Below are 17,133 nucleotides of genomic sequence, written 5' to 3'. Positions count from 1 at the left end.
TGTCAGTCTGTGCCCTACTTCTATGTGTCTGGGTCTACTGTATTCCTCAGACTGTTATGTTCATTATATTCCGTATATAAGTGAGATCATGTGGTATTTGTCTTTTTCTGCTTGGCTTCTTAGTGAAAACATTCTTATAGTGCAAAGTTCAGCACAGTTTTTACATTTCTCCTATGTTATTTTACTTTTTTTGAGTCACATGAAAATTTTTCATTTCAAATACAGTTTTCTATTTCTTGGTAAAATGTTATGCATAGTTTTCTTTTATAATCTTTATCTCTGATTTCATTTTTGTCCCCCATTTTGTCCCTAATTTTTGGGGGCCTCTGTTGTAGACCAGACTTGTCAAAGACTTGCCTGTTTTACTGTTAAACACATGTTTTTCCTGCCCTGGCCGGTTTTGCTCAGTGGTTAGAGCGTCAGCCTGCGGTCCAGAGAGACCTGGGTTCGGTTCCCGCTAAGGGCATGTACTTCGGTTGCAGTTTGTCCCCGGCCCTGGTTGGGTCGTGCAGATGGCAACCACTCAACGTGTCCCTTTCGCGTTGATGTTTCTCTCTCTCTCTCTCCCTCCCTCCCTCCCACTCTGTCTGAACAAAAACAACAACAACAACAAAAAACCATCTTTTTCCCCAAAGATCTAGCTTGTGCTATTCCCGATCAGTTGTGCTGTTGGTGGTTTTTGCTTCATTAATATCTGTGTGGCCTCACCAGGCTCATCCCTCACCTTTCTTGGGTTATTTTGTTCTTCTTCAGCTGTAAGCCGGGGTTCATTCCCCTCTTGCCCATTTTCTCCGAAGTCAGTTGGCTGGTCCCCTGCACTTACTTTCCTTTATAACCTTCATGTTTGTAGTTTGTAGTTTAAATTTCTTGCCGAGTGGGTTTATTGGCTTCCACTGGTCCAGTAGTTCTCAACCTTCCTGATGCCGCGACCCTTTAATACCGCTCCTCATGTTGTGGTGACCCCCGACCATAAAATTATTTTTGTTGCCACTTCATAACTGTAATTTTGCTACTGTTATGTCTTAGGCGACCCCGTGAAAGGGTCGTTTGACCCCCCAAAGGGGTCTCAACCCACAGGTTGAAAACCGCTCCTCTAGTCGTTTATTTTACTTTTTCCTTTGCTGTTGCCGCTGACTCCTGCCTTCCCGAATGTGGGGTTTCCGGGGTGTCCTGGCGCCTGGCCCGTCACTGAGACTGCTGAGTGACCAAGACCAGCGCCAATGTCCGCTTCAGCCATTTTAAAGTTGAGGTATAAGTTACACGCACAATTACATGTAAATGACATGTGAATCACACACACGATTACATGTAACATCATGTAAGTTGTATTTACGTAAACATGCACTGTTTTTAAATGTGCTCAGTTTTTGACCAATGAATACACTGGTACATCCACAAGAAAACAGAACACTCCCAGCCAGCACCGGGTGGCTGGGCGCAGACCCGGCCTCCACAGGGGACAGCGCCGTCCAGCTTTTGGGCCATGGATTTGGCCTCGAGTTGTGTGAAAGGGAACCAGGCAGTGTGTGCTTTGTGTCGGACCCCTTTCCTTCAACTTCGGCCCGCAGGCCCCGTGCTGTGGGCTGGCGGGTCAGCTGGTCACTCTCGCCGGTTGTGACCTGCACTCCCTCTCTGGACATTCGTGTTGCTTCCAGTTTCAGTGACTCTGAGCAAAGCTGCTATAAACGTTCTTGGACACATTTCTCTCTCTCTTTTTTAAAAAATCCTCACCCAAGAATATTTTTTCCATTTATCTTCAAATAGAGTGGGAGGGAGATAGAGGGAGAAACATCGGTGTGAGAGAGACATTGACTGGCTGCCTCCCATCCGACCCTGACCAGGGCGGGGGACTGAACTGCAACGGAGGTACGTGCCCTTGCCCAGAACTGAACCTGCGACTCTTTGGTCCGTGGGCCGGCGCTCCAACTGCTGAACCAAACTGGCCAGGGCTAAATTTCTCTCTTTTTTTCCTACATGTTTTTATTTTGGGGGATAAATACCTAAGAGAGGAATTCGTAGGTCATAGGGAAGGTTTTTGTTTATGGGAAATGCCCACAGTTCCGTCGATGCAGATTTTCTCTTATAGTGTCCGTATCTGTCAGAGCAGGGACTCCAGCGAGGCCGAGCTTCAGAACCTGGCTGGTGTGCTCGGTCCTGCTTTGTCTGGCCCGGACAGACCACAGCTCCTCAGGACCTGTGCCCAAAAACTGGTGGACAAACTCATGGGGGGGGGGCACTGCTTGTCCCCAAGGCCCATTCTTCCCTGGTCTTTAGGGGTAAGTCCCACATTTGGGTCAAGACCTTCTCCTCAGCATCCCTGGCAGCTAAATGATGAGATTCTGGCTGGTGGGTCATCTGGGGAAGGTCATGTAGCCAGAGCGATCGAGTGCCCACTGTCCATCCTTACTTCCACAAATCCGGCCACCAGGCACCTGGACGTGACAGCCGGATTTCCAGGTCGACCCTGATGGCAGAGCAGAGAGCCAGGTGCAGCCCGGACCCCTGTGGGCTACATGGAGCGTCATGAACAACATGGGTGCCGCCCGACTGCCGGGGTGCAAGGTCTGGGCTGCTGCTTCTGCCCTCGGTGCCCTTCCCCACCCGTGTCCCTCGGTCATTCAGATCTCAGCTCAGACCTCAGCTCCGCAGAGGAGCCTGGGCCACACTCCGACGTGCTCCAGCAACCACTGTCTTTAAATCGATGCAGAATGATATCACTGCTCAGTGAGTTCTTGCTTGTTTCTTGTCGGTCTTGGGCATAAGCCCTTCTCCCTCCTGGTGTGACAGTCACCACGTGGACAGAGCAGCTGCCCCCTGGTAGCAGAGCACAGTGGTTAAAGGCACCAGCTCTGAACTCAGGCAGACATGGTGCCAGTCCTGGCTCTGCCACAGACCAGCGGTGTGAACTGAGCCCAGGTATAGCACCTTCTGTGCCCCGTGTCCGCATTTGTGAAAGGAGGCTAACCGATAGCCCCTGCCTTGCGAGGCTGCTATGAAGTTTAGTGAAGTGGTGAGTAGGCCTTTAGAAGAGTTTTTATTATGTAGCCTTGGCCGGTTTGGCTCAGCGGTTAGAGCGTCGGCCTGTGGTCCCGAGAGACCCGGGTTTGGTTCCTGCTAAGGGCACATACCTCGGTTGCAGTTTGTCCCAGGCCTGGTTGGTCGTGTGGGTGGCAGCCACTCGATGTGTCCCTTTCACGTCAATGTTTCTCTCTCTCTCTCTCTCTTCCTCTCTCTCCCTCCCACTCTATCTGAACAAAAAATGGGGAAAAAAGTGTCCTTGGGTGAGGATAAAAAAAAAAAGGAGTTTTTATTATGTAGTAAATATATTGTAAATTGTAGCTTGGTCTTCGTTATTATCACCATCACCACCATCACCATCATCACTACTATCACCATCAGCACCATCACCATCACCATCACCATCATCACCATCACCACCATCACCATCACCATCAGCACCATCACCATCATCACCATCACCACCATCACCATCAGCACCATCACCATCATCACCATCACCATCACCACCATCATCACCATCACCATCAGCACCATCATCATCACCACCATCACCATCATCATCATCACCACCATTATCACCATCACCATCATCACCATCACCATCACCATCATCACCATCACCATCAGCACCATCACCATCATCACCATCACCACCATCATCACCATCACCATCACCACCATCACCATCACCACCATCAGCACCAGCACCATCAGCACCATCACCAGCACCACCATCACCACCATCACCATCACCACCATCACCACCATCACCATCACCACCATCACCACCATCACCATCACCACCATCACCATCACCATCACCACCATCACCATCACCATCAGCACCATCACCATCATCACCATCACCATCAGCACCATCACCATCACCATCACCATCACCATCATCACCATCACCACCATCACCACCATCACCATCACCATCATCACCATCACCATCACCATCACCATCACCATCAGCACCATCAGCACCATCAGCACCATCACCATCACCATCACCACCATCACCATCACCACCATCACCACCATCACCATCACCACCATCATCACCATCACCATCAGCACCATCACCAGCACCACCATCCCACATACCTGCCGCAGCACCCAGTAAAGGCTGTCACATCAAGGGCCAGGTGGCCACAGAGTGATGGATTAGGGACTTCCTGCTCTGAGGGACTGCAGCCTGCCCTCCCAGGCAGACGGCTGTGACCGAGAGAGGTGACCTTCATGACAGCAGACCCTGGAGGTGAGGGGTAGAGGAGGTCATGGCTTTCCTTGGGAGAACAAGCCTCATGAGCAGCACTTTTGGCTCTGCAGATGTGATGCTTGTTGCCATGGGGACTGTCCTAACAATAACCTCCCAGAACTGATATTCCCCACACCCGCCCCAGCTGCCACTTGGGAGGGAGAGCGCTCCTCACTGCTAGAAAGGATAGGGGGAAGGTGGAGATGACACGGGGGTGCGAGTGGAAGAGGACCCTTCCTGCAGGAGGGAATGGGAAGCCAAAGCCAGATGAGAGGACTCTGGGGCCCAGGAAGAGTCATGGCTGACAGCCCCTCACCATTCCAGCCTTTCTACTCTACGGCCTAGAAGTGGGGAGTGAGCTGTTCTGTGAGTGGTGAGGGGCGTGGGGTTGTGGAGGCAGGGACAGTCTGGGTCTTGGTAGCTCCACCATTCCCTGCTGGGGTGTCCTGATCACCCCACCTTCCTGCGTTCAGGGTTGCTTAGTGTCACACCTTTCATGTTTCAGCCCAGGGAGGGGCTGCTGCAACAACCCCAGGTGCTAACAGCAGAAGGGGGGCTTCAAGTTGAACCCCTCAGTGACCCTGACTTCTTGTGTGACCTTGATCCTGGGCAGCCTCCCCACCCAGGGGAAGGAACCTCAAAGCAAACCCCCAGAATGCAGCTGTGTCCTCACCCAGGTTGTGGAAGTCATGCATGTGTGAGTGTGTAAGTGTATGAGTGTATGTGAATGTGCATGAGTGTGAGTGTGAGTGCATGACTAGGTGAGTGTGCAAGTGAGTGTGAAAATAAAAGATGAGGGGCTCTATGGAGCAGTGGGGTTTCAGTCCCAGGTACTTCTTGGCTGTGTGACACTGGGCAAGTTACTTCCTCTCTGTCTCACCTAGTAAAATGGGGATAATGATAGTACCTGCCTAGGACTGTCTGAGAGTTAAATAAGGTAAGACATGTAGAATGTGTGCAGGCACACCAGTGTCATCACGCCTGTAATGCCACTTCATCATGGCATGGGCTCGCTGGTAGGAGTGTGTGTGACCTTGGTAGTGCCCAGGATCAGCTTGTAGCCTGAGAAGATCCTGATTGGTCCAGGGTGCAATTTTGTTTTGTTTGTTTGCTAATTGCATTCTATTGTATGGGACTGCCTCCTTCTCCCCTGAGCTCAGAGTCATGCAGATGGCCCAGCAGGTGGGGGAAGAGATTCCTATGGGGCTGAGCACAACCCCAGAGCAAACCTCTGCAGGCCTATGGGTGTTGCCTGTCTGGCCAGGCCAGGGGCTCTGTGAGGTGTGGAGGTGGTCTCTTCACCTGCCCGCCCTGCTGAGAGCAAGGCCATGCCCCCACAGGGCCCTCCATGCCCCAGGCAGGACTCATCACTACCCGCAGTCTCCTCTGTCTCCTGGGTGTAAGTCAGGTCTGCAAGGTCTGCAAAACCACCCAGGTCTCAGAGTAGCCCCACCTGGTCTGCTAAGCTGCCTAACAGCCTTGTGCCAAAGGCATCCTGGTGAGGAGGCCCCCGCCCCAGAATCCCTCCAGTGATCTTTGATCCAGGAACATTTATTGTGGCCTCTGGGGCCAGCCCTGGGTGAGCAGCACCGGCCCAGAGCCTGGGCTGGAAGCCTGCAGCGCAGCCAGTGGCTCCCGTCAGGGCAGTGGGGTGACCTAAATCCAGGGCTGGCTCTGGTGACTTTCTGCCTCGGGGCCTGCCCAGGACCAAGCCTGCCCTGGCCCCAGCCCCTTAAGGAGTGTGGGGTGCCAGAGCCCAGTGGGCCCTCTTTGCTGAATCTGAAGTCCCCGTTCTAGATGGCAGCCTGGGTGTGGCCCTGGGGAGGCTCCTCTGTGGAAAAAACGGGTCAGCCTCTCCTGCCTGGCCCTCCTCCTCTCTCTCCCTCCTCCTTCCCTCCAGGGCTACTTTCAAGATGGACCCTCTTCTTTCAGCCAGAGCAGGGGGCAGGCAGGTGGACTAGGTCTGGGAAAAGGGAGCATGTGTCACCCTACCTGGGCAGGAGGGCTGTGAGCTCTCAGGACCCCAGTTCCTGATGGAGCAGCCTCTGTTCCCCTAACTCGAGGACTCCCGGCCTGAACTCCCCCACCCATCCCTTCCTGGGACCTCTGGTGCAGACACCCCTGCATCCAGTGCTAGAAGGAGGGAGGGAGGCAGGGCTGGGACCACAGGGGAGGGACAGCCTCTACCTTTTCAACTCCTACCCCAGTCCCCCAGTGTGACCCTGGTCTGGGAGGCTCCTGAAAAGCTCTGTGGATGGTGGGGACTGGGCTTAGCAGTGTGTGGGGCATCTCCTCCTGGGGGGTGTGACGAATGAGTCCTGTGGAGGGTGATGCAGGTGTCTTTGTCCCCCATGTGCAACCGTGTCCCTCTTGCAGTCCGGGGCAAGGTGGGCCTTCAGGGGAAAGAGGGGGCTGGGTTTACTGTGTACAGCACCCGCGTGTGTGTGTGTGTGTGTGTGTGTGAGACAGAGAGCAGGGGTCACCAGCAGAAAGCAGAGAAGCCAGTCCCGGCAACCGGCCGTGCCTGTGCTTGAGGCCCTGAGCCCCAGGTGTGTAACGAGTGAGAATGTGTGCACCGGGCCATGTGCGTGCGTGTGCGGGGCGCCGGCGCGTGTGCAGATACCTGTGTCGGCAGTGGGTGCGAGTGAGGGCGAAGGCCCGTGTGCGGGTGCAGAAGCGGTTACAAGTGCAGGGCAGGAGCTAAGAGGCGTGTGTTGGGAGCAGGGTCAGGTGAGGACGCAGGTGCGTGTGCAGGGGTTACAGGCTGTGGACGCGTGTGCAGGGAGCCGGTGAGTGTGCAGAACGTGGATTCAGTTGAGGGCGCGGGCGCAGGGTGTGTGCGTGTGCAGGGCGCGGGCTCGGGTGCGGGGCTCGCGCAGGGGGCGGCGGGCGGGGCAGGAGCGGCGGCAGTGACAGAGGCTCCCGCGCTCCCCGCGCTCCCCGCGCTCCCCGCGCGTAGGTGTGCGGCGCGTTCCTGGCGGGGACGGAGCGCGCAGATCTCGCGTGCGCTCGCAGCCCAGTCCGGCCCCCGCCCGGCGCCGCGAGCCGAGGTGTCGCCCGCGCCCGCGCCCGTGTCGCCGCCGTGCCCGCGAACGGGAGCCGGAGTCGCCGCCGCCCGAGTGCAGTAGAGCGCACGCCGAGGCCGTCCGTTACCGCCATGGCCACCACGGTGACCTGCACCCGCTTCACAGACGAGTACCAGCTCTACGAGGATATTGGCAAGTAAGAGCCGCGGCGCGCGCGGGCAGGGCCGGGACTCTGGAGACCCGGACCCTCCGCGCCGCCGACTCCGGGCGCACTGCAGCCCCGCGCGTCCCCGGCTCCTCCGGGCCCGGAGCGCACGGCCCCGCGCGGCCCCGACCCCCGGGCCCCGGGCCCAGCAGCCGGACCTTAGCGTGCGCGGCCCTTCGTGGCCCTGCCCAGCGCGGCCGCCGGGCCAGAAGCCCCAGGCTCGGGGCGCCGGGCCCGGCGCGGCGGGGGTGGCAGCAGGTGTTCTCCGAGTGCTGGGCAGACGTGACGCATTTGGTGGCGGGAGGTCAGAGAGGAGGGGCGCGTGGTGTGGCTGCGGGGCCTAGAGCGCGGGGTAGGGGGCGGCCAGGGCCCAAGGGTCGTCCCCGCGTGGGCCTCGCTGTCCCCACCCCCACCGAGCAGCCAGTGCGGGGGCGCCAGGACCTGCACAGCTCCCGCTCTTCCGCATGGCTTCATCGGTGCTGGTGGGGGTGGGGGCTCCTGGCGCTTCGGGCTCGTGGAGACCGCCTCTGCCGCGGGTGCCCCCGGGGAATCTGGGTTCTGGGGGATTTTCCCCCAGATCCTTCCGGAAAGAGGAGTCTAGAAAGCTGGGGACCGAGGTGAGGGAGGTTGGGTCACATCACTGGGCTGGAGATGAGGAGGCGAAGTAGGGAGTCTGACGGGTCCCTGATTTCGGGGTCACCGCGGTGGATGGGGCCGGATTTAGGGTTGTTTCGCGGTGCTGGTGGGAAGGGCTCTGCGCAGGTAGGAACTCGCGGGGAACAGGTGGCTCCTGGCTGTGCCCGCCAACACGAGCGGTGTGGGCCCTGGGCTCTGCCGAGGGTCCAGGGTCGCGAATGCTGAGGCCCCCAGGGGCTCCGCTGTGGCCGGCTGTCTGCTCCGCGAGTCAGGGCGGCTGCTCCAGCCCCAGCCTCCTCCGCCGCCCTCCACCGTCCTCCATCCCTCCGCGTGGCGCTGGAGGCTTCCTCTTACACATCAGGGTTTGATCCTCATTTCCCCTTTCTGAAAGCACGTTTGTAGTGATGCCTCGTGTTGGCCAGTGATGCTGGTCACTGATGATTGTGGGTGCCCAGCTGGGAGGAGTGTGGGCGTGTGCAAATTCCCCACCTCACCCTGCATGTGGGGGGAGGATGCACCGGGCCTGGGGGCTGAGGGGGTGGCATGAGGGAGCCCCTGGTGAGCTCCCATCCCTCGGATGGGGGCTGGCTGGGTGTCTGGACCTGGAGAGCAGAGCAGAGGGAAGGGGAGGCTCAGCTTCTCCCTGGTCTTCCCCCAGGCCTGTGAGGCCGGCATGGGCTGGGGGTCTTCAGATGGGGCAGGTGGTGGTGGTGTTTCTCTGCTTGTACCTAGGGGCACCCCATCCTCACCCTTGCAGGTGCACCCTGTTTCCTCAACCTGACGTTCTGCTGCCCTCTGTCTTGACTTTTCTGTGACCCTCTCGGGTCCATGGCTGTGCAGGGTGGCCCCCACCTCCAGGCTCCAGCAGCGGGTGGTCACTTGCCTGCTGCCACTCACCCTCACTGGGGGCTGGAGGTGCTGTCCTCGGGAATAGAGAGGGGGTGGCAGACCCTGTAGAGCAGACAGGCACATGCTGGGCTGCTACCCCGATTCTCCTGTCCGTCTGCAGGGACAAGAGCAGCGGCGGCTGCCTGTGCAGCCCAGGGATGGGGGCCGGAGTGGCTAGGGGAGCCGAGCTGTGGAGGGGGCCAGGGGCCTGCGGGTGAAGCATCCAGGGGCCAGGAGGGCTTCAGTTCTGCCCCATAGGCTCCAGGTCCTGTGAGGGCAACCTGGGCAGGAGGAGGCTGGGCACGTAGTGTGAGCCCAGGGCTGGGGCCCACGGTGGCCATGCTGGCCAGCTGCGGGCGGTGCTGGCCTGTCCGAGGCACAGTTGCTGTTGCTTCCGGCCCAGGTGGACTCGTCCAAGTTTATTTAAAGCTGCAGCCCCTGGCACCAGTCAGGCGACGCTGAGCTCCCTGCCCGGGAAGGGCCAGGCCACTGGCCCACAGCTGCCCTCGTGATGTGGGCCCAGCTTCTCCCCTCCTGCCCCTCCCCTTCTCCACCCTTCTCCCCCCTTCTCCCCCCCCCCCAACTGCTGCCTCTGCTCAGGATTTGGGCCATAGGGTCTGAGGACCAAAGGAGCTCTTTTCTGGGGCTCTGCCCTCACTTGTCCAGCTGGACACCAGCCTGACTTGGCTCAGGTCCTGGGTGAAGAGCCACCTGGAGCAGGGGGTCCCCAGACAGGCGCAGCGCAGGCAGTAAGTGCTCGGGCCAGCACAGGTCGGCCAGCAGTGTGGTTTTTAAAACCAAGAAAACTTCCAGGGGTGGTAAACACTTGTATCTCTTCTACCCTGAACTGGAAACTGTTACTCTTTTACCATTGTGGCTTTGAGTCACCTTTTGTTCCCAGCCGTGAAGCCTCAGTGATGAACGCGACCCGGTTTCCCTCCAGCTGTCCTGCTGTGGTGCTTGTCCCCCGACCCTGTTGGGCTCTTTTACCCACAGGTGTCAGTGTCCATTATAACATGTAGGGTTCTTCGTGCGTGTCCTTGAAGCTGTACATAAAAATCCTGAAACTTGTGTTTGCCCTGGGCTGAGCGTCATGGGCAGGGGTGTGTGCTGACCCGGCGACCTCTGGGCTGTCCCACCCCTGGTGGCCATCTGGGTTGTTTGGGGTTGTCCCCTCTCCAGCCTGTGGTGGGTGTGCTGGGACCAGGCCTGCAGGTCTCGGGGAGTGTCCCACTGGCCGGTCTGTGCCCTCTCTGGGGTCGTGTGCGCTGGGCCTTCGTTAGGTCAGAGCCTGCCACTTTTGGGGTTGTCTCCTTTAAAATATGGGTGCTCCCCATAAGAAAGCAGCTCCCGTGAGGTGTTGAATGTAACTTGGGTTCATGGACCTCCTGTGACAACCTCTAAGGAGCATGTCGCCTTGAACCTGTGGTTTCATTTAATTATTTGACCAGAAGACCCCTGTACCCCCAGCATTTCGCAGAGATGACGCTGAGGGAGGGTGGGTGACTTGCCCCGAAGCGAGGAGGCCCGACCTCTGGTCCAGTCCAGAGCTGACCTTGGTGTGCCCTTGAGTCCATCCACGGTCTGTCTTCGGTGTGACCCTTGCTGAGGCAGGCCCCGTTCACTCAGCTGGCCAGTGGCCGGCGAGGCAGCTAACAGATGGAGCCCAGACACTCTGGGCAGACAGGGTCTGGTCTCTGAGCTCTGAAGCCAGGAACTGAGGGTTTTGGGGGGAGGAGCCATGGAGCATGCTCCTCCCACCCGCAGCCTTCCTGCCCCAGAGCCTTTGCTTGTGCTGTTCCTTCTGCCTCCAGTGGTCACACAGCTCATTCCCCTGCTGCTTGGTGAGGTTACATCTCAGACCCCCAGTTTGTCTTTACTGAGCACCTGGCACCATCTGACACACCCGGCAGCCCCTCACAAATGTGGGGCTTCAGGCCCCTGCCCGCAGCTGTGACCCCTCGGTGCCCACTCCTGCTCAGGGCGGGATGGCCAGCCGGGCGCTGGAGCCCGGACTCGGCGAGGAGGGTTTGCAGACGGAGCACGTCGACTGCTGCAGGGAGCACACAAAGGTGGTGCTCGCTCAGTTACTACCGAGCGGTATTTTTATACCGTAACCTACTTTGCTGAGAACTAAGAATATAGCGCGTGCTTGCTACCTGCACTCTTTCTCCTCTGGTGACAGCCGCCCGCACTGTACGCGGTCTGCGGGCACCAGCAGTTCACAGGAGAGGGGAGAGGACACAGGCCCGAGTGTGCGCACAGGCCGTGGCGCCGGGACCCGCTCCTCTGAGGAGCTCACGGCCGTGCCCTGCTCTGTGTTTTAAAGGTGCTGTTATCTCACTGGCTTGTGGTCTGCTCTGACCCTCAGCTCCTCAGGCCCTCACCTGTCTGTAGCAGGCTGTTCATCAGACTATCCTTGTGCCTTTCCAACACGAGGTGCTGTCCCGGGCTCCATGGACTTGTCTCTCCATGACAGCCAACACTCTGACCCCATTTGGGACCAGTCAGTCTTGAAATTTTATTTTATTAATTAAACTACAAGGACAGTATTGTCTTGTAAAAAAGAAAAAAGCAATTCACACGTATGTGCAGTGAATGTGACTCTTCACTCAGTGTCTCCTCGTTCCCCAGAGGACTCTGGACGGTCTCCACACCGGGGTAGGTTGTGTGGGTGGGATCCCTGCGTCGCACGGACACGCACTGTGCACATCACACATGCACGGCTTTGTTTTATTTTTTAATTTTTAAAAATCCTCACCCAAGGATATTTTTCCATTTATCTTCAGATGGAGTTAGAGGGAGGGAGGGAGAGAGAGAGAGAAACATTGATGTGAGAGAGACACACTGATTGGCTGCCTCCTGCACAACCCCCCCCCCCCCCGGGCCCGGGAACAAACCAAAACCGAGGTACATGCCCTTGGTCGGAATCAAACCCGGCTTCTTCTGTCCGCAGGCCGACGCTCTAACCGCTGAGCCAGACCGGCCAGGGTGCATACACACCCGATTTTAGAAACGCAGGTGGAACCTCCATATGCATGATCCTGGACCTGTTGGCCCCCGGCCCTCTGTCATGACGGTCGCGCCACACCAGCCTTCTTACCGTGTCTGCCAGCCCCCTCAGAAGCAGGGACACGTGTGTATGTGTGGGGGCCCGTCCTCTGACACGCATGACAGAGGGTGAGAGGCCCTGTGTTGAAGTGGGGCTCCCGGGGTCACGGGGAGGGCACAGCGGTGGAGCTCAGCAGCGATGGCCCTTTGTACTCGGCCAAGAACGTGTTGTTCTCCGTTGTGGTTAGGAGGCTGCCCCGAGAGAGCTGGGGGGAGACACGTGACGTCGGACTTTCTTCTAACCCAGAAGCGTCCCTAACAGAGATGGTTCCTTACGGGTGCGCACCCAGCCACCTGGAACCTCAGTGCTCATAGGGCAGACCCTGCGGTGAGGGCGCCTCGCTCCTGGGACACACCTCATCCCTCCCTCGGCTCCCCGAGACCACCTGGTCCCAGCAAGACACTGGCCTTCCTGCAGATTTCAAATATATTTTCAAAAATTTGATTTTCTCTCTGACCCCGACAAAAATGGAATCTGATTTGATTATTTTAAAAACATCCTTCACCGCTGCAAGTGACCGTGTTAGTGCAGACACAGAGCGCATATGTGTCAACGAGGTTTCCGAAAACGATCACACTGGCATGTTACGTGAGATGCATATTTCATTCACATAAAGATTGGGATCTGTTTAAAATAGGAACTTGCTTTTATGTCAGAGTGGCTGCCAGCTGCCCAGCCTCCCGGGGCTCGTGTCCTGAGCGGCAGGGTCGCAGCCTGCATGGTGGTTCCTGGTGCACACAGTCCTTTTCCTTGAGCGAATCATCTGATGGCCGGTCGGTGTGGTTCAGTGGATGGAGCGTCGTCCCGTGGACTGAGGTCTGGGTTCGATTCCCAGTCAGGGCACGTGCCTGGGTTGCAGGCTTGATCCCCAGTAGGGGCTGTGCAGGAGGCAGCCGATTACATCGATGTTTCTATCTCTTTCTCTAAAAAAAAAAAAAAATTCAATAAAACCATATTTAAAAAAAAAAAGAATGATCTGATGATTAAGTTATGATTCTTTGCTAAGCCAGACTCCAGCTCTCACTGAATTCTGGGCGATTGGCACTAGCTGGGCAAAGACTTGAGGACATTGATGGAGGCAGCTGAGCCCCACTGTCAATGGGCCACGTGGGCCGGCCCCTCGCCCACGTGAGGAGCAGGCGGTGAGGATGGGAGGAGAGGGATGGCCGTCAGGGTGCAGCAGGAGCGGCGTCTGTCTCCTGATGCAACGCCCTCAGCATTCAGTGCTTCCACGTTGGTGCCTGTTTCCCTCGAGGAGCTGAGGGGCCGCCTCTCTGTCCCCAAACCACACTGAATTCCAGGGCTCCGGGCCAAGCCTGGAGCACAGCAGGTGCCCGCACAGTGGCCTGTGGGCCGTGCTCCTCCCCAGCTGGGAGGGGCTGGCGGCCTGGGCTCCTCAGACGGCGGGAATGGCCGCACTTGCCACCCGGGAACCTGCAGCTGCGGGGCTGCTGCCACTTGGGTGCTCGCGAGAGGCCTGAAGCCCTGTGCGGGGGAGCAGCCCGGTCCCCAGTCGTCGGGCCGTCTGGTCTGTTAGGGCTCTCTGGGTGAAGGGTGTCTATGGCACCCTTCTGAGCAGCAGCTGCTGGAGGAGGTGACCAGGTGGAGTTCCAGCCCTGGCTGCACACCGGGGACGCCACCCTGGACCAGAGGTGGTATCCTGTAGGCAGCAGGGACACAGACCCGCTGGGTTCCTGTGCTGGCCAGGCCCACGGCCCTGTCTCTGGCCCCGGGGAGCCCCACCCGATCCCCATGTGTGAGGGCTTGGCTGTCGCTTTCTGTACCTGGCATCCAGGTCGCCCAGCACAGCACCGTCCAGAGGAGACAAAATTCAAGCTACGTGTGTAATTCAGAGTTTTCTGTGACACACACACACACACACAACTGAAAAGAAACAGTTAAAAGGAACTTTAATAATACATTCAACTCAGTATATCCAAAATATTATTTCAACATGCAATCAATACAAAAATTATCGTTAAGCTATTTTATATTTTTAAAGATACGACGTTCTTGAAATCTGTTGTTATTTGACGCGGACTGCACGTCTCGGTGTGGGCACCCACATCCCCCTTCTGTGGCTCCATGTGGTCTCCGGCCGGACTGGGTCGGTCTAGACCTTCCTATTATTATTACTATTACTTTGCAATTTTTCTGGTTTCTTTTGCTCTTGAGCAGATCCACTCATTCATGCAGCAGGTTGGCCTGCACACGTGCCGTTTGCCGGCTTTTTCTCGGTGCCGAGGTGCAGTAGTGAGCACAGTGCAGGGCGCCTGCCCGCATGCGGCGCGTATACATTAGCAGGTCACCACGGGCCCTCTGCTCTGGGAGGGACAAAGGAGCCCAGGGGTGCCGTCGCGGTTATAAAAAGGGTGGTCAGACCAAGAAAAAGGAGGCAAGCCCAAACTGCCGAAATCAGGAGTTACGTTGGGGGACGTTGTATCCGACGGTCCAGAGTGGAAGGCTGGTAAGGGAATTCTGTGTGTACCCACAAGTTACTAGCAGATGCAGCGGACACGTTCAAGGAAAGACACAAACGGCTGAAACGGCCTCAGGAAGAAACAGAAAGTCTGAGTAGACCTACAGCAACTGACGAGGTGAATAAAGACATCGACATTCTGGTGCTCCACAGAAAAGAGCCCAGGCCCAGATGACTTCACTGGTCAATTCTATCAAACATTTCAAGAATCAATACCAGCCCGGCCGGTGTGGCTCAGCGGTTGAACGTCGACCCTGCACCAAGAGGTCACCGGTTTGTTTCCTGGTCAGGACACATGCCCAGGTTGTGGGCCAGATTCCCAGTGAGGGGCGTGCAGGAGGCGGCCAATCGATGTTCTCTCTCATTGATGTTTCCATCTCTCTCTCCCTCTCCCTTCCTCTCTAAAAAAAAAATTAGAAAAAAAGAATCAGTACCAGTCCTTCACTCTTCCAAAGAATAGAAGAGGAGGGGGTTTTTCTCAGCACGTTCTGAGGCCAGCATCTCCCTGGCGGCTGAAACACACGACGGCGTCCCGTGACAGGAGATGACAGAGCCCCTTGTGAACATGGACACATTGTCAGCAGAGCACCAGCGAAACGCACCCGCAGAGCACACCAGCAGTACGTCAGAAGGTGTGCACGCCGCACAGAGGTAACCTCTACCCCGGGATGAAGGGCTGGTTCAGCACATAAAATGCAATCGATGTACACACCCTATCAGCGGAATGAACACAGAAATTATGCGATCATTTCAATAGATGCAGACAAAGCACTTGACAGGATCTAACACCGTTTCCTGATAACAACACTTGAGAAACTAGAAATGACAGGGAACTTCCTCAGCTTAAAAAGGGGCATCTGGGAAAACCCACGGCTGCCTTACTTACTGGCGAAGGGTGGACACTTTCTCCCTAAGATCAGGGACAGACCACCTCTCCTGAAATTCTGTTAGAATAAGGAATGAATTCAGTGACATCACACAATACAAGATCAAGATACGAAAATTTATTGTATTTCATTCCTGCAATAAAATTAGGAAAAACAGCCTGGCCGGTGTGGCTCAGTGGACTGAGCGTCGTCCTGTGGACTGAGAGGTCCTGGTTTGATTCCCGGTCAGGGCACAGGCCCGGGTTGTGGGCCCGATCCCCAGTAGGGGGCGTGCAGAAGGCGGCCATTCGATGTTTCTCTCTCACATGGATGTTTCTATCTCTTCTTCCTTCTCCCTTCCTCTCTCTCTAAAAAAATCAATGAAAACATACATATTTTTTAAACTAGGGAAAACAAATCCATTCACAATAGTATCTAAGACAACGAGATACTTACTAATAAGTTAACAAAAAAAGTAGCACAAGACTTGAACGTCGAAAACACAAATGACTGTTGAAAGAAATGGAAGAACACCTGAGTCAACGGAAAGGTGTCCCCGTCCTGGAGCAGAAGACAACATCGCGTCATCTCCAAATCGACCGGCAGGGTCAGTGTGATACCTCGAAATTCCAGCTGCCGTTTTTTGTTTTATTTTTTAATTCACAAACTGATTCTAAAATCCGTAGGGTGTGCCCAGGACCCAGAAGAGCTAGAACAATCTTTAAAAAGAAGATTACGTGGGAGGGCGCACACTCCCTGATTTCCGAGTTGCTGTGCAGCTTCAGCAGTGAGGACCCATGAGAGCGGCAGGCCCGTGGGTCGGTGTGGACGGGACACAGAGCAGGGGCAGGACAGGCTGGACATCACCCTCAGCGGATCTTTGACAAGGATGACAGGACACGTGAATGAGGAGAGAGTCCTGGTCCATCCAACCAGGATGACCAGGTGACAGGAAATGACGAGGGAACCCACCTGACGCCAGATACAAAAATCATCGGGAGATGTCACGGAAGGAGCTAAAACTCAGACTTTGAGAAGAAACCATGAGGGTCCTTTGGACTTGGCTGTGTTTCCTTAGACACAACATCAAAAGCAACAGAAGAAAAATAGATAAATGGGACTGAACACGAAAACTCATGTGCGTCGGGGGCCCGGTCGGGAAAGGGGGGGCACAGCCACAGGGGAAGATGTTCGCAAGTCACGCATCTGATAACGAACTGGTAGCCAGAATGTCTCGGGAACTTACTGCCTAACAGTAAAAGGTAAATGACGCACGTGGACAGTTAGCTTATGAAAGATGCTCCACAGTCTCAGTGGCTGAGCGTCAACCCTGCGCAGACCAAGAGGTCGCTGGTTCGTGCCCAGGGTGTGGGCCCATCCCCGGGGGGGACATGCAGGAGGCGGCCCATCGATGTTCTTTCTCATCAATGTTTCCATCTCTCTCTCCCTCTCCCTTCCTCTAAAATAGATAAAGGGGGGGAGATACTCCACCTTTTTTTGTCATCAGGAAAACGCAGATTGAAGCCGCAGGACAGGACACCACCTCCCTCGCCCGGGAGGAGGGGAAAAGCCGGGGCAAGTGCTGGCGAGAGCGTGGAGTGCGGACCCTTGTGTGTCGCAGGTGGGGTGTTCATGC

General features: G+C 56.4%; 1 protein-coding gene across 4 annotated transcripts in view; it reads left to right on the top strand.

The window, feature by feature from the left end:
* Positions 1-7,285: 7,285 nt before the first annotated feature.
* CAMK2B (calcium/calmodulin dependent protein kinase II beta) overlaps positions 7,286-17,133 on the top strand; it is a 62,046-nt gene continuing 52,198 nt past the window's right edge. For 3 of the 4 annotated variants that reach the window (XM_036246136.1, XM_036246135.1, XM_036246137.1), the window contains exon 1: positions 7,400-7,507. In XM_036246136.1, the coding sequence (XP_036102029.1) occupies positions 7,443-7,507 (65 nt within the window). In that variant the 5' untranslated portion in view covers positions 7,400-7,442. Of the gene's footprint in view, positions 7,508-17,133 lie in introns of all 4 variants that reach the window. The other variant, XM_036246134.1, reaches the window with a different exon arrangement.

Source organism: Molossus molossus, unplaced genomic scaffold (assembly GCF_014108415.1).
Source record: "Molossus molossus isolate mMolMol1 unplaced genomic scaffold, mMolMol1.p scaffold_m16_p_7, whole genome shotgun sequence".
In the NCBI taxonomy this organism is placed as follows: domain Eukaryota; kingdom Metazoa; phylum Chordata; class Mammalia; order Chiroptera; family Molossidae; genus Molossus; species Molossus molossus.
This window is presented reverse-complemented; position numbering and strand designations above follow the sequence as displayed.